The following is a 23,421-nucleotide window of genomic DNA, read 5'->3' on the forward strand; positions in this document are numbered from 1 at the left end:
TGGACGGACGCAGGGACGGACGCACAGATGAACGTGCGGACGCACGAACAGGCGCACGCACGGACGGGCGGATGGACGCACGGACGGCCACACAGACGCACGCATGGATGGACGGAAGCAAGAACGAAAGGACGGACGGAAGCTTCGCCCCGCTCTCCGTCATTCACTCCGTGGATATGCTGCCATTTTCTCTTCTTCGTGGACAAGTAGCGGCACGTTCTTTTTTAAGAAAATGCGATGCAGGGCTAGCTAGTTCATACATATAAATATCGCGTAGCGATGTTTTTTCTAAACAAACTAATTGCGTGCATTATTCTTGGTGTTTGTGAGACTTCCTACAGCAACGCTGCAACGTCATGATGGTGTTCAAATCCGATATTGTATGTGCCGCGTATTTGTTGTGTTCTGGTGCTCTTGGGTTAAGGCTGTTTTATATGCAACTTTTGGACCTTGTATGTTGTATGCATAGGGGTATCAGCCGGGGGGAGGGGCTAGGGGGGCGCAAGCCCCCCACTGAGAAAGTTTGGCCACTTTCGACAGTGGTTACTGTAGGCTGCACGCTGGGGAAAACAAACAACTAAGGCAAAATTTTCCTTCACCACTGTAATCACACAATTACATTGTTAGGAGGAGAAATTATAATAGAGTGATAATTTTCCAACATTTTAGAAGTGACGATTTCCTTGGAGGCTTCTTGCGATGCTTTACGCCCTTTGCTGCAGCGCTGCAGAGAAGGCTAGCGCTGAACAGGGGCCCTATAATACTACATCACTTGTTCATGTTTTTTTATCCTGCTGCTACTGGCCGATGCAGTTAAAGATGAGAACTGCTTCAGAAAAAGAATTTTCTTTCATCGAAAAACATTACCATCACCGCTGCTTTGCTGAAGCTGCTGTGAGCACGTGATTGCGACTAATCTTTCTAAATATTTTAGTTTTACCGAACTGGAAGCGCCAAGAAAGGTTTCCGCTTTAGTATCCAATACGTCTTATCAGCCTTGCTTACGGCAACTTAAAGCGATGGTGGTATGTTTGATGAGTGGCGACGAATAGAGCAGTCAACTCGAGCTCAGCGGGAAGCTAAGTAGATAAAAATGCTCAATATACATTTGGTTCCTTAAAGATCGCTTCATATTTAAAAACTGAATTCTTTGTGAGCCGTCTTTAGTCGATAAAAAATTTTATTGCATGATCAAATATTTTTCGTTGAGGAGGCCACCCCAAATTAATTGTGTTCACGCGGAAAGTTCTCAGGTAACCGTAATGCATCAAAATTGTCGCGTGTAATATTATTACATGCATGACAAACATATATGGGTTGTCCCAGTGCATGCTGCTTAAAACTAACGGACCTTTTTTATGCTATTGAACAAGTGCTGTGCGTATGAAAAATCCATGAAAGTGCGAGGGTCGACGAAGAAGTTTTCTCTCTCTCTCCTCTCTCTCTCTCTCTCTCTCTCTCTATATATATATATATATATATATATATATATATATATATATATATATATATATATATATATATATATATACCGGCTGACGAGGGCGGTAGATTCTTCTCCCCCCCCCCCCTACTCGCGAAAGAGTTGGTACACCACTGCTTGTATGTGCGGTCGCCTCACAAGCTCCGCCAACATATGGTGATAAAATTTCCTTAAAACATAAAAAAAGAATAAAGAGTAACTCACGGGCAGGGCTGCCAACCTTATACACATTTCACTCGTCATTAATCAGCGAAAAACGTAGATCCGCGTGACATATCCAAAAGTTACATTCCTGGAAGGATCCGAATCATAAATGTCTCAATTTCGATGTCACCAGCACTAAAGATGATATATAACGCCAAACATTCTTGTGCTAATTTTTTTTTGTTTTTTTTTAATGTTTTTTTTTTCTCTTTTCATCATCTGCCATCTGGTCGTTGCGTGAAGGGGATTTTACAATTTGCGACGGTAGTCGGCTTTAGTTATTAAGGCGAAAGCTTCAGATGCCCTTCATAACGAAAAGTGATGGCTGATGTCAACTCGAGTGTTGCAAAAAATTATCATGATATAACGACCCCACCTTATGATGCCGTTGTGTCACGAAATAGCGCCAGAAGTTTTTGCGTCACCATGAAGTCATTGTGATGTCAATGTAGCAGAACAGTGTGACGTCATATGATGGCGTCTTTAGATGTCATTCTCGCATGACCATAGATGGGCCGACCCCGAGGCACCTTATACGTCTGAATGTCGTAGAGTGTTCGTTATCGCGGAGGCACCTTATATGTCTGAATCAGGACGTTATCATTGGTACGAGGTGTTATTTTTATGTGTAAGGTAAAACGTTGTGTTATAAAAAAGTTGTGTAGGGTAAAGGACTTTGATCTTGGAGTATGGTATTTTCCAAAAACTGATTTGCAACACGGCCCACGGTACTTATACTTATACAGCTACGTTAATCCATATTTATGAATAATGATACGATCTATTCAGTGCTTGACATGTAAGGTGCATATTCAAAGTACGCTGCAACATTAAAGAAATTGCTGCACTTGAATGAGTCTTAGTTGCACAAAGCTTTTGTGTTCGAAACTAGAAGACCAAGTGTTCTTTCGTTATCAAGAAGGCGCGTAAACTTTATACTACTGATCGTAACGAATGTACACTAAAAAAAAAAACGCGTTTCTCGCTTTTCTGCAAAAAAAAATAATCACTTTTTTCTTCCTTTTCGATGCCTGTTGTTGAAAGGAGTGATAGAATTAGTCAAGCTGTGGTTATGCAGTTTAATCTTGCCATGCTCGGTAAATATTTTTAAGTTAATTTCATTACCCTTGCGGGTCAGACAACGCTATACAGAGCGGAGTGGGCTTACTGGCTAATAACAATATCAGGAGTTGAGCGTACCAAAACCACGATATGATTATTAGAGGCACTGTAGTGGAGGGATCGGGAAATAATTTTGACAGTCTGGTTTTCTTTACTGCGCACTGGCATCGCACAGTACACGAGCCTCTAGCATTTTGCCTCCATTAAAATGCGACCACACCCACCGGGATCGAACCAGTGACCTTCGATTGAGCAGCGTAACCAATTAACCACTGCTCCACCATGGTACATCGGTTAACAGATACGAGAAAAGTTGTGCCGAGATGAGTGATATTTAACAAGCATTATTCGGTAGGAATGCAATGACTGACTGATTGAAAAGGCTATTTACCCGATAGTAAGCCAATATAACATATACAATACAACATATAAAAAATGTAAGAATAAAAACCCCGCTACGGTGGTCTAGTGGCTAAGGCACTCGGCTGCTGACCCGCAGGTCACGGGTTCGATTCCCGGCTGCGGCGGCTACATTTCCGATGGAGACGGAAATACTGTAAGCTCGTGTTCTCAGATTTGGGTGCACGTTATAGAGCCCCAGGAGGTTGAAATTTTCGGAGCCCTCCGCTACAGCGTCTCTCATAATCATATGGTGGTTTGGGGACGTTAAACCTTACATACCAACCAATGTAATAATAAAAAGACACAGAATATAGGAGTAAATAAAATCTCATTGCAGCTGGAATCGCATGTGTGTATGCGGCGTGAATTTCATTATGTTTCAAAATAAATTTCCTTTTCAGCGTTCCCAGGTGGTCTAAATTTCCGGAGCCCTCCACTACGGCGTCTCTCATAATCATATAGTGGTTTTGGGACGTTAAACCCCACATATCAATCAATCAATCAATCCTTTTCAGCGTTCACTTCAACTTATAATCGAATGAAGCCACTCAAGCCTAGATGACCCCTCTGAGCGGACCACCGATGCACACGCATACACCTTCAACCATACTGCACGCTTTTACTTGGTCGCCGACACGCAGCCCTAACCAGAAGAGTACGCGTGCATGCCTGTGTGCGCGTACGACGGATGACTGCATGACGGTCGTAAAGCGACCACGATGCTAGCTTTCCTCGAGGCTGGCTGTCAGGTCGCCTCCTGATCGGCGCACTCCAGCCGCAGTCATCTCAAGCACGAACAGTCTGTGCGGTCAGTAAGGCATCGCAGCAGCGTGGCCAGCATCGGAGTCAAGTGAGTGTTATATCGTGTTTGACGGAAGTTGGTGACACGGTGTGCCGGCTGTGAATCATGATGGACGGGTGGTTCTGAAAAATTCGTGCGACATTTCGCTTTTTGTGTGCAGGTTCATTGCATTCATTGACGACGCCAACGAACGAAGTCGATTTGTCACACAGCCTGTTAAATTTAGCCTGTTAAACAAAAATTATGATAAAAGCGAGCGAAAAAAGATACCAGCTGAGAAATTGTAATGGCATTCAAAAAATGTGACGTTTCGGCGCGTGTTACGTTCGTCGATGAAGTCTAGAGGAAAAGCGTTACCAGAGTGTTATGCTGGCTAGTTTAACGAAAATTTGTGGTGCATCTGGGAGAAGGAAGAAAAAACGAGTGAATACCACAAAGAACACGAGACTTTGGACTTGGTTATTTTTCGTACATGATCCAAAAGAAGGACGTCAGTGTCTCTTGGACCTCTTGGTACAATAGCGAATGCCTAGCTTTAGTCAGCGGCATGGGACAGTTTTTCCTATTGTGCTTTGCGATAGTGTGCTAGGGCTGCACCTTGGCTTTGTGCACATATCTTGATATACTATGAACAAATAACGCATAAACCGGACGTAAAAGTTAATAAAGATAGATCAAGCATGTAAGGAAAAATCGTTCCAGGATAGGCTGATGTTTTGGCCGCGAGATTGTTTTCATCGTATATATATATATATATATATATATATATATATATATATATATATATATATATATATATATATATATATATATATATATATATATATATATATATATATATATATATATATATATATATATATATATATGTGTGTGTGTGTGTGTGTGTGTGTGTGTGTGTGTGTGTGTGTGTGTGTGTGTGTGTGTGTGTGAGTGTGCGTGCGCGTGTGTGTGTGTGTGTGTGTGTGTGACCAGCGGTAAGTACACAAGTACACTTGTCCTGGTCTCAGCTGCGTCAAAAACCTACTGTAAGAGAAAAATGGAGCGAACTCATGAAGATAAACGAAATGCTTAAAACTGGCTACCGCCAAGCTGTACACCTAAAAAAACTGACTATGAATAGTGTGCAACAACGTACGATGATGAACATCAATTGAAGTTAACAGACCATCTCCATCAATGTCTTCTCGCTTCAATCATTGATAAGACTAACCACTTTAAATGCTCTTCACAACGCCAAAGGACGGAGGCAGAACAAGTGGTAAGATCGCTTTGTTTTACAGAAGACACGATGGGCATTACGGGAGTCTTCACCTTTCTCCTCGCTGGCTTTGTCACAACTATCATCGCAGTGGACTACTACGGTAAGGTGTTAGTGAAACAGTCTATAGTGGATAAGAAAACTAACTTTTTTGTATACTTGCTTCAGCGCCACGAAAATGGCGTTTTGATGCTGGTCGTGGGCGCCTCAGTATCAGTATGTTATGTCCGACTTTACGCGTATTATGGAAGTGTTACTTTACCCCGAGTATTAGACAGTAAGTTTAGAGTGATTGTCGAAAAAAAACTATTTTATTTATTTATGTTTTCTCGAGACAGTCTAGCGAATAACAGTGACAAAAGAAATAATAAAGGAGAAAGGTTTTTAAAACACAGTGTCGCCACAAGAGCGATGCAGTGAATGCAATAGCAACAAATTCTAATGCCATATGGAGGAAGGTCAGCAGCACTACACTTTTGGATGTGATACCGAGAAGTACAATTTATGTGTGGTTTTACTTGTAAAAGCCAATGTACAAAGAAGCTGAGGTGAACCTCAGTGATGGAAAGCGAGATAATGCAAAGCTAGGAGAGGATGGACATAGTCTTTCTCTGAAGGAACCTTCTCTCCGTTCAAATACCTCTACTCCTTCAACATCGAACTCACCTTCCTCTTCCCCTCCTTTCCACTAACAATTCTATACACCCCCTCTCCTATTACTTCTTCCTCACGCTACCTTTCCTTCTCTACCCCTTGCTATGCTTTATCATACACGGCTATGCTATGTATGATAAAGGGGTGTTTCTGCGCCCTTACGTGTTCTCTTCTTCACACAGTTTAAACTTGTCTGCTGGATTACCCTTCCCCCGCTAGAGCTGGGCATCAAGCGCTCTGCTTTAAAACTCGGGTGTGAAGGAATATGGCCACACCAGGCAGAGAAGTGGTTTTCGTACAATCTATTGTCTCAACGCAATGCACGCCGAGAGCACAGCACGCAGATTTACATACGAGACGTTCGTTTATGTCTGCCGAGATGGCACATGCGCAAGCGCTCGCTACCATGCCCCAACGTTCACACTTATTGCGGGAGTGACGCAGCCTCCCTCCTCTTACCCCGGTTTTCATGCTCTTTCGCCCGAGTATTGATGGGAAGAGCATTCCGTCTCTGCTTGAGCAGCAATAAACGGCAGGCGTCGCATGCGGGATAATGTTAACGCATGCGCACAGCGCAAGACGTAAATGGACGGTTCGTTTCAACTGCGCGTCCGCCGCATACGTCACTTCCGCCCACGTGCCCACGGGTAGAATATGTGATGCGAGGTGCGCAATTATAGATTTATACTTATACAGAAGATGACGGCAGCAGCAAATACTCGTCTAGATTGTCGACGTAATTTTTGTCACTATGTAAACACAGTTTTAACTTTATGTAGTCATTCATACAGGGGTAAGAAAGCTTACCAATATTTTAAGACGAGAACCTTAGATGTCTTCGCAAACGGGAAGTCGGCAGGAACCACCCTGCCACGTCGGGCATGAGCGATGAAAAAAAAAAACGTCACGTGATGACATCAATGTACGACGTAATCGTGATCGCAAAACATTGTGACATCATTACGACGTTATAGACTCGGGCGTGACGTCATATGCTATACCGTCACACAATGCTGCTACAGCACCCTCCCTTGGTTGGTCAACAAAACCGGAGAGCGCGAGATTTCAACAGGCGAAAATGAAGAAGGCGCTTGGGAGTGGCACGGGATGCCATGGCTCGTGTTTTCTGCTCTCTTGTACATCGTCTGGTAGAAAAAAGAAGGTGGCTTTGGCCTTCGAGTCGTCTTACGTGAATGCACAAGAAGACCTCTTAGTTTTCGTGGTCAGGGCTGCAGTACAGGTCTCTTCAAATTGATCGGGCCTGTTGTCTTTTTTATCTGGGTGCCATGTTTCCTCAGAAATACTAGTAATATGCCATCGCTTAGCGTAACTTCCTTTAAAAATATGCGGCAACTTACACTATGTTTCCAACTCACATGGCTAATACCAGTTGCTTTCTTTCTCTCTGTTCCTCTCTCTCCTTAGTTCTTTCTCTTCCTTTGATTCTCTGTCGTCTCTTTTTCTTTTTCTGTTCGCTTTAATTCTGTCGATTAATCTCTTCACGTCTTTTCATGTTCATGTTTATTTATTTATTTGAATCTTTGTATTTCTCTCTCTCTTCCTCTGTCTGTATCTATTTCTCTTATTTCTCGTTATGGTTTACTCTTTACCCTCCTCTTTTCTTCCTCCTCCCTTTCACTACCCGCTTCCGCTCACTTAGCAAGTACACTCGTCTATAACTTTGCTAGCATGCCCGGAACACGGAGTGCTTTAGTTTATTATTTTTTTTCAATTAGTCGTTCCCTCTGTCTCGAAATCTGAATTGGTATTCGCTGCCAATATGTTGTCTTCATTTCAGGTGGACAACCTTTGAGCAGTGGGATTTGCCTAATTTCTTAGGCATATATCAGTTGCTCATGATAATAGTTTTTGCTGTAGTGCGCTTTACCTCGAAATTCAACAAATTTGTTGTTTAAATAAATGTCCACGGGTGACTCGATCGATACTTGAAGTAAACAACAACGCCACACCAGGAGGGGTCTCTGAAACGAGCCTTCCGACAATAAACAGTAAGAATTTTTTCCGGAAGAAGGCTGGTTCCCAGCTAAAAACATCTGCTCCAGCGACAACTGTTGCTCGATAACTATCGAAATTTTGGGTTTGAGCTGTGAAAAACAAGAATTGGGTATATTTTACAAGCTTAATACTTACATTTTCAAGGTTTCCGAGAAGAACTTACTTGAATATGTATAAAATTTTTGTTAATTATATTTTGCTTGTTTTATAATTTTCAGAACCACCATACAAAACAGTGCACATTGTCAAGCCTAAATTGCCACGTAAGTAAGTCTCAAGCACGTCAGTCATTATCTAAGGTAGCCGTGTAACCCGTTCTAGTTAGTAAGATACACTTAATACACACAACATTATATATATATATATATATATATATATATATATATATATATTGGCTTGAGCAGACCAACGTACGAAAACTTTTATTACTCCTACGCTTTGCCTGGACCCTTCCCTGACGAAGGCCGAACCCCGGCCGAAACGTAGGAGTAATAAATGTTTTCGTACGTTTGTCCTCTCAAGCCCATTTCTGTTTATCACTGGATTCACAGAAGACACTCGCTATATATATATATATATATATATATATATATATAGTGCCCCCCCCCCAGCGATCTTTCGCCGGAGTTTAAAGGGCCAGTCAACAGGCTTCACCTACTTTTTTTATTTTTTACACCTCCCAAAAAAGTTAATGCAAAGGCTTCCTGCTACCACAGGTGGTCGTCTTCTTTCCCTTTTTTAACCTTCAAAGAATTTTGGCAATTCATTGAGCAGACCACGGTGATCACGTTTTCCAAATATTACAGCGCTGCGCGCCGCACAGAGCCTCCGTTTCTGAAAGCGATTACCGCGCTCATTCACTACGCCTTATCGATCCCTCTTTCACGCGCAGTGACTCAAAGTCAGCTATCCGCGACTTGACATAGGTCGCAGCTCGTCCGTTGGTCGAAATCAGTCATGACGACGGGTTACACCTTCCCTTCCCCGTGAGAGAGAAGAGTGGCGAGGCCATGCGAAAATTCGAAACCAGCTAAACCGATTTTCTAACCGCTGTAACTTCCTTAATATAGCACGTATTCGTAAAGTTCTTCCGGAAAAACGTTGACAAAGCAAAAGTATGCATATTTCTCTTTATGTCAATTTTTGGACCTCGGCGTTCTTTACTGGCCCTTTGAAAATACGCCGACATACTAAATGACGACATGACCAAATGCATACTGTTAATCATTGTCTGGAGTGAGACAGACTGCTTTTTGTGTTTTGATTAATTGTCTACTAAACAGATTTTGAAGGAAATAACACATGTCAGAATTTTAATTTGGTAAGTGTAGGTCTGTTTGCAAAACGTTCGATAAAGAGTTACGATTATTTATTATTATATGGGGTTTAGCGTCCCAAAGATTAGACAGTTTCGAACTTTATATCCGTTATTAGTGTTTTCCTGCTAATAATGAATACGCGCGAGATAAAAAGAAATGTGTCCAATCCCTATTTCTAGGAGTCGGTATAACACCACAGTGAAACGTGCCTTCACAGAGGAAGTTGAGCGGCTTTTTTTTTTATGTTTTCGCCACAAGGCCGAAGAAATACATGCTACAGCAACAAATTGCAAAGTCCCGTTAAAAACGACAACCAGTTCGAAACTTGCCGAGCACACCTCAAGCAGAAAGCACGTGCGACATTAGCATACACAAGACGTGCGCGGACTTGAAACTCTCTTACGTGGACAGTAAAAGCGCACTATTGAAATAGAAAGAATGACTCTAGAAACAAACACACAAGTATACACTGGGCAAGTGCGAGCAACTGCCACGATTCTTACCTCTTCGTGTGGGAGCAGAAAAAACACTAAAAATTAAGACAAATCTCGCAGGGTCTGATTGGACGTTTCGCAAACCCATGAACAACTTTAACATTAGCGTCTGTGGCTCATGTTCATTGCCTAATATTAGTTAATAAAAGTGGCCTAATCGAGCAATTAATCATAACACAATAATAGTCTGACTCACTTCGGTCAATGGTTTCTAGCATGCATTTGATTGCGTCCTCATTACGTGTGTCGGGATATTTTTGACCTCAATTCATTTTTGAACGCAATTCGATTTTGTCAGCGCTTTAACACACCGTGATATGGTGGTTTTAGCCCACGCCATGCATTCATCCCTGTGAAAAAAATCACAGCATATCCACGGAGTCGATGATGATGAGTGGGTCGAAGCGTCCGTCAGTCGTCCTTGCTTCCGTCGGTCCGGGCGCCCGGAAAAAAATAGTTTTCCGACGCTCGCTCTTGCACAGCGTTCCGTGCTCATCCTGTGCGAAATACGGCAGGGCTAGAGGGAAGACACTAGGCGCGTCGCGTTTCTCTTCGCTCTTCCCGACGCCTTAAAGGAGTTAATATCAAGCAGCAGGGCTTATTATGTGCGTATTTGGGACGTTTTGGTGCGGGTATTAACAATAAGTGGTGTCCAGAGATATGTTAATAGCTTCAGCTGCCGCTAGAGTTAAATGATGACCATGGGCGTCAGTCGTCGGAACGAAGATGTCCCCCACGTGTCAACATGGGTGCATCTTCCTGAAGCGGTGCTATATCTACCGAAAACTAACAGCCATTGTAGAATATGTACTATACAATGTACAATATAAATGTACTATTCAATGTACTACAAATAGATTGAACAACATGGAATAAAAAATATACAATGTACTACAAACAATCGACTACTTTTTTGAAGACGTTTCATTTTTTTTATGATACCGATTCCTATGACGTAGAGATTAGCCGTGTTTTCTGTCTTTCTTTCTTTTTTTATTTCTCGCTATTTTTTTTCCTTCCTTGTTTAATAGTTTCTTCATTTCTCAATGTCTTTGTTTGTCTTGATTTCTCTTCTTCTATTTTTTCTCTTCCTCTTAATCTTTTTAAGGTGTCTGTTTCTTCACCTTTCCATTACTCGCCACGGTTGTCTAGCGGCTAAGGCAATCGGCTGCTCCCGCAGGTCGCGGGATCGAATCCCAACCGCAGCGGCCACATTTTCAATGTAGGCGAAAAGGCTTGAGGTCCATGTGGTTACATTTAGGCGCATGTTAAAGAACCCCACGCGTTCGAAATTTCTGAAGCCCTTCACTACGGCGTCTCTCGTGTGTGTATGCTGGTTTTTGAACATTAAACCCCAACAATTAATGTTTTTGTCATGTTTTTTTTCAATCTTTTTTTATGTCTCTCTCTCTCTCTCTTCGTGTTTCTTTTTTACGCGTTCGTTTTCACTTGACACTTACACTTGCTGTACATAGTTGTAGGACTTGCCCTATTCTTGTGTCTCATACCCACTTCAGGAGTTTTCTGCTGACACCACACAAACTACGTTGAGCTAACGCAGCTGCGTGGTTACAAAGTTCTTTGATTATATCACGCCAGCATAATACTTCCCGACATTACATGCCTTAGTGAGTACGATTACGCTTCTCAAAAGCCAGCACGACTATCTTAAGCTACCCGTACTACGCGGAAATATTCCTGAAGCTTCATTTTTTTATCGAACTCAAACCAATTTGTCGAGCGTTGAGTTCGTGGTTTCGCTAAAACTAGCCTTTGCTATAAAGCTCTTCTATATGGCCTTTTCTTTATAGCATTTCGTTTAAAAACGTCATTGTTGTCAGAACCCGGCCATCTCTTCTTGCGTCAACCTAGCTTGGACATAGCTTTCCATTTGCGATAAAATGTTTTGTTTTCCTCAAACATCGTTGCGTAGCCCAAACTGACGAGGGTATATAAGCCAAGAAAATAGCTACGAATGAAAAGATAATAAGGTAAGATCCTTGGTGACATGGTTTTCTAATCTCAGGAGAAAATGACAGCCCAATCTCAGGAGAAAATGACAGCCAATTTCTTCGCAGAATGTTTGTGCTTCAAACGCCATTATTGCTTCTCTTCACATCTTATATATCTTTTTTTTTACAGCGAGAAAAAAGCTAACCGGACGTAAGTACCCTCATTGTCGTCTTTGTGTCTTCTGATCTGACCGCAAACGAGCACTTAATTAACTCAATTAAGCTTTAAATGTTTATGAACGAAGCGTACAGTGGCATCTTCTTTACGAGGTACCGCTTTGACGTGTTGTGTGTGTTTTTCTGTGGTGTAGGTTTCATGCTGTAAAGCTAATAGCTACAACGGTGCTCATTTCCCTTCGCTATCGCGGGACCTGGCAAGATGACAACGGATAGCACCTTAAATTACACTCTAATTAAGGAGTTAATTAGGCAGGGTTTAGCCATGATGCCGTTCGGGAAGATTGCCGGCCGGCCCATGAACAGCTAATTTATGATGTTTCTCCTGTGACGAAACTTCATCTCTTGTTCCCAATCATCATTTAAATCGTTCCATAGCAAATATAGAAGTTCCTATAGAAAAGACATACTTACCTTTCGGGAAACAAGTGAACATGTAATAATGGCTCTTGTAAATAAACCTTACTCCCTAGCAAGCACTTAAGCTTGGAAAAAGTAGATTGCGATGGGCGCCTCCAAAACTAATAGGTATAGCTTCTCAGTAAACGACGAGATTTGCCGCGTGATTTGTAGTATCGTATAGCGGCGTCATACGGCAACCAAGGGCAGGTCATGTTTGATGGGAAAATTGTCAGAAAATTGACTCAGAAAATTGAGAAAATTAGGAATATTTTTATCGTTTCTTTTTTTTTCTAGGCATTCTTCGTTTCACAAGCACGAGTGATAACACTGTCACGCTATCAGATGGCGGGGCGGTTATGTGGTTTCTTATGGCAACATTACCGCACAGTGTAGTACTCGCTGATTGAAAGGCGAAAATTTATTGCTAATTATTAAGGTGATGCACCCACTTCTATTTCCGTAGTCTTGATTTCACGTAATAATTTTGACTGGAACAGTTATGTGAGTGTAGATTTCAGTGTGAGCAGCTGGATGTAGGCAGGATGAATGGATGAACTTTATAGGGCCCTCCGGAACGTGCTGGATCCGTAGCGGTGTTACACTATTTCCTCCAGCAATCAGTGATAGTGGTTGCTCTATACTTTATCAACGCGACAGCGTCATAGAGCTCGTTTCACGGAAATTTGGGCGTCGGCGTCGTTGGTTGTGAGCGACAAATCACCATCATACGCATGACCAAAAAATAGAGAACGATGTAAGTAGTAAAATAAATGATAAAAAATCCTCAGAGTGAGGACCAAATGGGAGTTAGTTGGGTCCGAGGACGGATCAAGCATGGGTCGTTTGCGTTGCAAGTGGATGTTCAACCACACGGTAATGCCTCTTCTTGTGAAAACAGTGAAAGGAACTTCCTCTGCTTGTAAATTCAGTGAAAGTAGCTTTCATGCTTTACAAACACAAGCGTCCTGTATACATGCCTTTATATGAAACATGAAATATTGCAGTAATATTACGTGGCACATGCGCCCATTGAAATCGGGCGTCAAAACATGTGATTATCATAATGACTTTGTGGTTGATGTACGCACTGGGAACAGGCGATTGATATCGCGTTATACTGCTAAAGACCGAGCCATCGGGCATTGTAATTTTTTAAAAGTAGATTTCACTTTCAATTCACAAAGACTGTACATAGAAACGTTGGTTACTGAAGGCTGCCAAGCTTAAAATATTTGTTTTTTTTTTGTCAGGACGCTCATTCTTGCAAAGAAAAACGTGTGACTAACCTTTTATACGCTTCCTTACCGTATTACATGCGTAACAAATCTTCCTGTGCGAGATCATCATAAACATTGAATCGTATGTCTTCTCACTTTCCAGACTCTGCTAACGGTAAGTTGCACCCGTCAATTAGTTTGATTCACCATTGAGTTCAGGGACGAGACATTAGCGGTTCGTTAAACATGCACCCAATCAATCCCCGAGCAATATATAACAAATGCAATGGAAACAATCTTAAGTACTCACACAGCATGTCATTCTTTTACGTGTGTGTGTGTGTGTGTGTGTGTGTGTGTGTGTGTGTGTGTGTGTGTGTGTGTGTGTGTGTGTGTGTGTGTGTGTGTGTGTGTGTGTGTGTGTGTGTGTGTGTGTGTGTGTGTTCGTGTGCGTGTGCGCGCGCGCGCGTGTGTGTGTGTGTGTGTGTGTGTGTGTGTGTGTGTGTGTGTGTGTGTGTGTGTGTGTGTGTGAGTCACACACGCATAACAGTCGCACGCGTGCGATTATTATCGCTTTTCTTTATAAAGTACGTGTGAACAGCGGCTACTTGTTTACCGCATCATATGAATTATCACAGACACGTATTTGGCAGGGCGAAATGCTATACGTTCAAGCGATGTGCATGTTCATTGCAATGGCAAAGATAGACGATAACTAAGAACTAGCAAAAGACGTAAGATCTTCACGTGGTCACTGTTAGGAAGCAACAACCACAATGCTCACCGCGTGTTTGGAGAGCACCGTTTCAAACCGACAGATACGCAATCCTCTTTGCAAAAAGCGTAAACGACGACTCACTGACGCACATGCTCTCTTTTTTTTTTCATGATCATGAAGGCTTCGTAGATTTCACGCCTGTCGCGAATTAGATATCGCGTGAGGACCCCACACTCTTCAAACAACACAGCCACTCAACAAACAGTGTAGTACACCACAGGTACATCATTAAACCTCTGTGATCTTTTACGTCCATGGCGTAATCAATGCGCTCAATAAGATTGCCACTAAAGCGGGTTAAATGATCGTATTTTGAGCTCTTGAACAGCTATGTTGCTTGTGCAAGTGAGTTAGCACTGAATACCTAAAAAAAAAGGCATATGTGTCAAGATTCACCATCTTGGAGTGTATGCGAACGATATTAGGTAGTCGACAAGCAGCATCGTGGCAGCACATTGATCATCGCGGGGTTCCACGCCAATTTTAGAAAACTGTGGGGTCTTCAAGCGGTATCTGAATGGAATCCAGCGTTAAATATACGAAGCCTTCATGATAAATAAAAAAAATGAAACACGCGCGTCAGCCAGCCGTCAATCACGCCTCTAAAATTAGATAGATTGTCGGGTCAATCGTGTTATACAGTGACAGTGAGTATTGAATATTGAAACGTGTTAGACAGTGAGTATTGAATAAGAGGCTAAGCGGAACCTTCGGAGGAGGCAGTGGAGCGCAAGACAAAAGCAAGACTAGTCGATGCCCCACTTGTTCAATGGAGTGCATTGCTGCACCGCCTGCTGAACAAGGTCAAAGGTCATGTCAATCGAGCAGAGGCTCTGCTTGCAAAAAGCTCGCACGCTTTTGCACTGCGCACGCTTTGCTGAGGAGATGAAATGAATGGGCGAACGTATCGCTCCGTAAAAATTGGCCCCGTATCTGCATGTTTTACTGCAAATGTCATCAAAATACGATAGTCTAGCATCTGGAGAGAGTTAACAAAATGTTTATTTGATGTTCTGCGCGAGAAAATCGGTGAATTGTATTCTGGAAGCGCTGCGTTAGAGAGTCTCGATCCGTGCAGCGAAGGCGAACGAGCGCATCGAGGCACGTTAGATTCAAGCGTCATCTGGCAGTTATCTTCAAAAACTAAGGAAGCCGTGAGCAGCTACGGAAAAAGATGCGCGCCTCTCTTGGAGGCGATAAGGAGTAGAACGCAAAGCGATGGGCCGGTGCCACCGCCGTGTCGTCTTAGCAAAGCGTTGAAAACACTTGCCTTTTTGAGTATCGCGTTGCATTGTCAGCACAGCGTGATAAACGCTACGGTCCTTAGAATTACTTATGTATGCCTTCTCTAGTATAAAGACACACAGAATATTGACGTGTTGTTATGGTGCCTCAAATATGTGCAATAAATGCTTTTATTTGAGAATTGCATAAGTATGAATGCTGAAATGTGAGCAATATTGGTGGGTGCTGCGCAGGTGTTTGGTCGTTTCGAGTATCAGAGTCGTTTGGTGTCGTTTGGGGTATCGTTACGGTGGACAAGCAGACAAGACAGGCATACAGACAGAGAGAAAGACCAAAACTTTTGCGTAGAAGTACGCCAAGAAAGACTATCGTCTTTAAAACTCTGGTGATGCCAATGTGCCGCGCATGCGCAGTAGGAGTCCACGCTCATTCACAAGGCCCGCTGAGCCACTGAGCTATTACTCTCTATTATGGTGGTTGTTTCGTCGCCATTATCATGTGACAGTGCCACGTTTTAAGAGCGGAGCTCTTACGCCATGCTTAAAGTGTCTGCTGAATGGGACAACTTGCATCATCATCATTGAGTAAGCGCTCTATTCGACCTGTTCCTCATTTTCCGCTTCACTCCAAGAACATGTGCGCCGAGTTGTCCAGCGGGAAACGCAATAACTTTGATAGACAATATAACGAGAGCGGGGAGGGAACGAAATATGCAAAAGAAAACTGCAAGAAATAGAAAAGAAGAGAAGCCCATATACTGTGATCACCCGTTATACGCCCTATAGAGAGTATGTGTACGTAGTGTCTCTCATTGTTTTCTTTTCTTCTCCGTTGTTCTTCTTAGCTTCTCGTGTCTTTGTATATATCTTTACTACCATGATGTTGGGATAGCCGGCTCTAACGGAGCCTGCCTTACCATACGTTTTCATATAAAAATAAAAAGTGAGAAATAAAGAACAAGGAAAGAAATATACAACTAGCGGAAGAGAAATAAATCGAAGAAGGAAAGAAGATATAGAGGCTCAGGGAATGAGCACAATAGATTCAAGTTTAACTGCAGATAACGTTTTCAGTTTCGGCGCCTCGGGATGCGGACATTTCCACAGAAAGGTACTTGATGCAGTGCGTAATTTATTCAAGAATCTAAACGCATGTCAATATAACGTCTGCTCTAATATTTTCTTGATGAATATATACTTGTGATGTAATTGGTAATGTGAATTAATGTCGGACATACGCTCGATTTTGATCGGATGAGGTAAACACAACTGTCTGCTCTACTCAAAGTTTCAATCTTCTAATATAGTATAAGCTCTTTTTCATTTACTAATTCATCTTTGTTTTATTATTAGTTTAGTTTTGAAAGATAATTTGCCATTCTTTTTCTCTGTTTTTTTAGTAATAGGCTGACAATCACTGCATAGTATTCACATAAGCCACCACAAGCTTTCATGGCCAATCCCCTAGAGGGGGTATGTGCCAGTGTTCACAGGCAACAAACAGACAAACAGTACAGTGAAATAGGAAGAGATGGAGTGAAAGAGCAATAGTGAAATAAAATTAGTGTAAAGGAGAAAATATGGAATAAACAGAAACACTCGAAAAGAAAATGATAAACAAAGAAAGAGATGCTACCAAACATACAAAAAAGCGATAGAAAAAAGATACAAAGCGATTATTATCTATACGAGAGTACATCAAGGTGTGTAAAAGGGAAGCGAGAATGTAGAGGGTAGAAGAGGAGGGAAACGGCAAAAGCTCCGCCACTTTCTCAGTCTTCACATCCTCCATTGCGTAACTGCTCTATTTTGTAGGGCTTTGTTATGATGTATTTTTGGTCTCAATGGTGTGGCATATTGAGAATGTTAAGAGCAGAACTGACTTGCCACAGGCGGGACAAGGAGTGACACACACACACACACACACACACACACACACACACACACACACACACACACACACACACACACACACACACACACACAAGCGCTATAACTTCTAACCCAAAGAAAAAGTTTGTGGCTTGCTCCCTGTACCGTTGTTATCGCATCATCCACGTACTTAGCTGCGTTAATTGGTGGTACTTTTTTTTATTTTGTAGATATATGCTATCGCAACGTACTTGCACAGCGTTTGTGTTATCGGCTTGCTACCCTCCATGCCGTCTTCGCACTGTCTTCGTCGTGTTATGAATTATGCATGTACTACAGTGTCAATATTTATGAAAGGAAACATGGCGAATGCGTGGCTCGAATGCTCCGGAGGCTGCTTGTAGTTCGCTAAAACGGTATCAACGGCAACCGCGTCCTCCATTCCCGTCATCTAGTGGCGAGCAAAACAAGCGGTTATTGTTGGCATGGAACCGGCGGCAAGGTTGCAGCCCCCTCCCCCTTCAAGGCAATTACGTGAGAGTCCACGCGTGGATATTTGTGTGAGGTTTAACGTCACAAAACCGCCGTATGATTATAAGAGACGCCGTAGTGGAGGGTTGCGGAAATTTCGACCACGGGGGGTTGGTTCTTTAACGTGAACCCAAATCTGAGCCCACGGGCCTACAGCATTTCCGTCTCCATCGAAAAGGCAGCCACCGCAGTCGGGATTCGATCCCGCGACCTGCGGGTCAGCAGCCGAGTACCTTAGCCACTGGACCACCGTGGTGGGGCTGAGAGGGCGGGCGTAATCGCCAATGCAACTGCATTTAAAAATGTCCTATCAAACCTACCACAACGTTACACGTTCGGTTCTTCTACATTGCTTGTAACTACTTTGCTAGATGTTCTCTATAACGTGCTTTACGAAATACTTGTAGTTCTGCATAATGCTTCCATATCACTGTTATTGTTGTGCTTCTTTGTTTGCTCTTTCTTTTTTACTATGTACACCCCACCCCCTCTACAATGTATTTATACCTTGAGGCTACTACAGGTAAATAAATAAACAAAAAAAAACAAATAAATGAATAAATATCTCCAATGACCGGTTGTTTTACTCGCCACTAGATGACAGGAATAGAGGCTGTGGTTGCTATCAAACCCGCTTGAACGCGCAATAGTATACAAGCAAGCCGCCGGAGCACGTTCGTATGTTGTCTTTCATAAGTATTGACCCTGTACTTCACACAATATGTATTGGATGTTGATTCAAGCTTTTTTTCGAGCTGTCCCTGTGCAAGTGAAGGTGGCCTCGCTGAGCTGTCAATTAAGGCAGCATTTCCCATCGCGTCACCCACAACATGTGCGCACACTTGAGGCGACTAAAGTTAGAAAATCGCATTTCATCAAATCCGGAGAACGAAATCCACCGAGATAAACCACCGGCTGACCCATAGATTCGCGCCGTGTTCTTTTCTGTTTTCTGTGCGCTACCTCTTGAACATTGGCGCAGTGCGGTACGCCTTCTACTACACCGGCAACATATGCAAGGAGCCGAACCCGTTCGTGCCTCTGCACACGGAGCCCTACGTGAATCGGACGACGATGGAGCACCTGACGTTGCATTACCGATGCATCGGCGGCTTCATGAACCCCGTCGTGTGCGGATATCGGAAGAAGCCGATCACCGACTTGTGCATTCTCTTCGAAAGGCGGTGTGAGTGCTCTCCCAGATCAGACGAGCTTGCAGCTTGTAAGCCAGGGTTCTCAGACTCGCGAAAACCTTCCGCTAGAGGGCTGTCTTGCCTAGTATAGATACGTATTTTTAATTTTCTAATAGCTATCTTTCACAGCTACAAAGACAGGACTTGTCTGCAGATCCTGTCGTGAGTCATTTCATCTGGTTACCGTGACAACAACAACAACAACAACAATAATAGAATTGTATTATTATTATTATTATTATTATTATTATTATTATTATTATTATTATTATTATTATTATTATTATTATTATTATTATTATTATTATTATTATTATTATTAGCCGAGCTTCAACAAACCTGCCTTTCATGTATGCCGACAGTTCGCGACATTTATTTTGACGTACTCAAAGGTGTACTAACCACACAATTTCGAGACATCGCCAAGAGACATCTTTTTTTTTTTTCTTGTAACGTTCTCCAAACACCGCAGTGCGCCAACCAGTAGAAAATATTTTTTTTTGAAGCTTTCGTCGCTGAGTATCAGAAAGCCAGCCCTACTGCAATGAACATTATCCAGTTGGGTCAACACAGTCTTAGTCGGTTTGGGAACTCTGAATGCTGCGTACGCCACAAATCGCTCTCGGTGTCGCTGGATACAATGTACTTGTATTTGTTTACCTGTACCATGAGCAGATGGCAGATTTCACGTTGGTACACCACGTATCGCTGTCTCGCCGTGACGTCACACTGCCCTGACACGTCACGGAGAAGCCGTCCCCTTAAAATCGAAAGTCTTTTAAGGGGGTGTTATTAAAAATATAAGCGATGCATTCTCGGGCACCACTGTACTCTTTTTAGGGTTCTCGAAACCAGTCTTCTTATCTGATGTAACAGTCCCAAGATACTTAATAATCGTGTCAGAACTCATCTAAGCCCACCCTTCTCTCCCTTCTCCGATTGCTTCGTTTTGAAAAAGGCCGCCGTACGGGCCCCTAAGCGGCTTTTTTTACAGCAAAAATGTTATGGTAAAGCTTTGACGTGCGCAGTAGCTATAAAAAGATGAAGAGAAGGAGAGAAACAAATAGAAAGAGATAGAAAGACGGATAACCAAACAGACATAAAAAGAGAGACGCAGAAGTCTCTGAAGTGTTGTAGCTCGGGTGGGTTGGGGAACTTGGCTTCATTGTGTTAACGCGGTACATGTGCGAAATAAAAACAATGCAGGCGTAAAGAAAAAGGTGGGTGCTAACCTTCCGACTGTTGGAAGTTTCCAAAAAGTTGAAATTTAAGCGCCTATCTTTCTATTCACGCCTGTGTCGTGTTTCTTTCGTACATGTACCGCGCCAACACAAGCTAAGCTCATAAAAAGACACATACTCAAAAAAAGAATAAGCAGATAGAAGTACTAAAGTACGAGCCTAGCGTTGTATAGTATAGTAAGGAAGGAGAAAGAAAGAAATGACAGAGTAAAATTTTAGCTCCGGCCGGATTAGTTACGTGCCTTACAGTCTTTATGTGACCTCGCCTTGCACCACTCAGCACAAGCTGAGCTAATTTTATTTTTTAAAGTTCTTTTTGTCCTTGGTCAGTGCCATTGATTTTGATTGGTCGGTACGTCTCCCTTCGGCCATGACTATTCCTGACCAGCCAAGATTTAGTCACGCTCTTGATTTCATTACTGCAGGGCTTTCGCAGAAGATGACCTTTGTCTTGCACCTATCTTTATTCAGGTTGGCAGATCATGATCGACACGCCGACGGACATCATGGAGATCGTCAACCGACGGAAGAAGCTTTCAAAATGTCTCGGAAGGGACTTCGCCGGTTAGAACGCTCCGGAATTGGATAGAAAAGTTGATCTTGGCAAAAGTAAATGCGCCTTGACCCATTCACGATACACTCGGTTCGTAGTTGGAGCAAGCAATCTAGATTTCCGACCAACAATAAGGCCTTTCAAATAAATGCTGAAACTAGCTTCCTCGTTGAACGCATTTGCTATATTACAGCCGAAACCCAAGGAATACCAGGGGGCCCTCACAAGTTTGATCAAATTATGCAGCACTGAAAACAGTGGCCACGAAAATAATTTTATCAGAGGAATTTTCAAAGCCTTCGAAAACATGCGCAAAGCGGGTGATATAACATCCAATTTTGAAAGAATGCGTTCAATATACTTCTTTTTCTTTTTTATAGTCACAACCACACAGCAATCAGAGAAAGAACTTTTTCCCGCAAGTAGGTATGCAAATGAATCTTGATTATGCCTATATTGCGCAACATATTTGAGACTTGAAGAATTTGTATTACGTGCAAGACCTGAAATTTGCATAATGTGAAAAAGTGAGTGCACTTGCACAAGTTTGCTGCCGGCTGTAGGAGTACCATGTAGCACCTGAACAGAGTGGCTTTTCAGCACGCGGCTGCGAAAATTGGCAAGGTAGTGTATGTAAATAGGTGAGACTGTATCAAAAGATATTCACCTGAGAAGAGCAAAAAAGCGAGTGCCATACGGTGCGTCGATAGTATCGTGCGCTGTATAACAAACCAAAGCCGTCATCAGTAAACATTTCCTAATTAATTAACTACTCACCTAATTTCCTTTGAATGTCACGAAATATTTAACACTCACTAATGTGATTTCCGATATATAACTTTTACTTCTGAACTCATGGTACACAATGTGCCTCGGGGACGGACGGACGGACGGACGGACGGACGGACGGACGGATGGACGGATGGATGGATGGATGGATGGATGGATGGATGGATGGATGGATGGATGGATGGATGGATGGATGGATGGATGGATGGATGGATGGATGGATGGATGGATGGATGGATGGATGTGGCTGTACCCTTTAGATTGGGCGGTGGCTAGCGCCACCAAGCCGTAATACTCAATGAACCAAAAACTAGATTTATTTTTTCCCCTTAAATAGTGAGGTTGAGGATTCGAACTTTGCAGTGAAGGGTTTAATTTTCACTCGTGCCTTGACTTTAGCCACCAATCAGATAACCTCCTTCTAGTCAATTCTACCCTCTTAAAGTCTATTTCGCCCTCCCTGTCCCTAAACACCCGTGCTTTGAAAAACTCTGCACCATCATCCTGAACTACAGGGTGAAGCCCTTTACAGAACATTATCAAGTGTTCGGCAGTTTCTTCTTCCTCTCCACACGGTACAACGGTTGCAGCGCTCAGCTGGTGACCCTAAGGACGCGGATTTAATACCGGCCGAGCCAGTTGCATTTTGATGAAGGAAAAATGCTACAGCGTCATGTATTGTGTGCGACGTCAATTCACGTTACAGAATACCAGATGGTGGATATTTCTGGTGCCCTTTGCTATGGCGTCGTATCGTGGTTTCGGCTTGTAAAATCCCGCATGCTGTTACGACCAGCACTCACTTGCATTAATTTTGCGGTAATTATCAGTGTATATATATATATATATATATATATATATATATATATATATATATATACATATACATACATACATACATACATACATACATACATACATACATACATACATACATACATACATACATACATACATACATACATACATACATACATACATACATACATACATTCTCACGCTTTCAATCGTACTTGAATTGCTTTCACTCCCCCAGACGTGACGTATAGTCTTTCTGCTCGAACTGGCGCACTTTGACTTTTCGTTCAAGACGACGTGCATGTGTAAATGTGTTTGTGCGTGCGTGCGTGAACGCATCATCCTAGTAGGCACGCAATCATTTCTAATAAAGGTCGCCAAACATGGATTTCATACCTAATTGAACACCGTCGTGTCAAGTTCCCATATATGCCATCGCACGGCCCCAGTAGACTTAGAACATCGCTGTCACTCACCCCGTAAGCACAGAGAGAAACTCGCAAAAAAAGTGGGGATGCTGATACAAACAATTGGTCTACATACATGTGACAGGAACGAGTCGCGGTCAGAAGCAGGGTTCCGACAAACCGTTTATCTGAAGTCGCGTCAGACGGTTTAATATTGTTGTGACAGCTGCTGTCGAGGCTGCTGTCGAGCTCTGGTTAGTGAGTGTTAGCCTCTAACCACCCAAATGACCCGCTCAGGTTTACGTGCATGCTTTTAAGGAATCGCTATGTGTCAACTTGTCTGGTTCATTTAGGGTACTCCGGCTAATGTTGATGCGAGTGTGACAAAATGCATTTCAGCGTGACAGGACCAAGTGAGCGTCTCTGCTTCAAACAAAGTTTGCTACAAGC

The 23,421-nt window shown here is 42.7% G+C and overlaps 2 protein-coding genes across 3 annotated transcripts in view; one reads left to right on the forward strand and one right to left on the reverse strand.

The window, feature by feature from the left end:
- Positions 1-23,421, reverse strand: part of LOC119164857 (trissin receptor-like) — a 220,866-nt gene that overhangs the window by 90,325 nt on the left and 107,120 nt on the right. The gene's annotated exons all lie outside the window — the stretch shown is intronic.
- LOC119164858 (uncharacterized) lies at positions 18,946-21,088 on the forward strand. Its single transcript, XM_075872729.1, has 2 exons — positions 18,946-19,176; positions 20,896-21,088. Exons 1-2 carry the CDS (start codon positions 19,065-19,067, stop codon positions 20,991-20,993), a joined length of 210 nt encoding a protein of 69 aa, XP_075728844.1. The 5' UTR covers positions 18,946-19,064; the 3' UTR covers positions 20,994-21,088.

This window comes from Rhipicephalus microplus, chromosome 9 (assembly GCF_043290135.1).
Source record: "Rhipicephalus microplus isolate Deutch F79 chromosome 9, USDA_Rmic, whole genome shotgun sequence".
In the NCBI taxonomy this organism is placed as follows: Eukaryota; Metazoa; Arthropoda; class Arachnida; order Ixodida; family Ixodidae; genus Rhipicephalus; species Rhipicephalus microplus.

What these genes read in the sequence shown, in the direction of transcription:
- LOC119164858 (XM_075872729.1), top strand. Translation starts at nt 19,065, where the DNA reads ATGGAGCACCTGACGTTGCATTACCGATGCATCGGCGGCTTCATGAAC. An exon ending in CATTCTCTTCGAAAGGCGGT is followed by an intron (nt 19,177 to 20,895) that starts GTGAGTGCTCTC and finishes ATCTTTATTCAG; the next exon opens with GTTGGCAGATCATGATCGAC.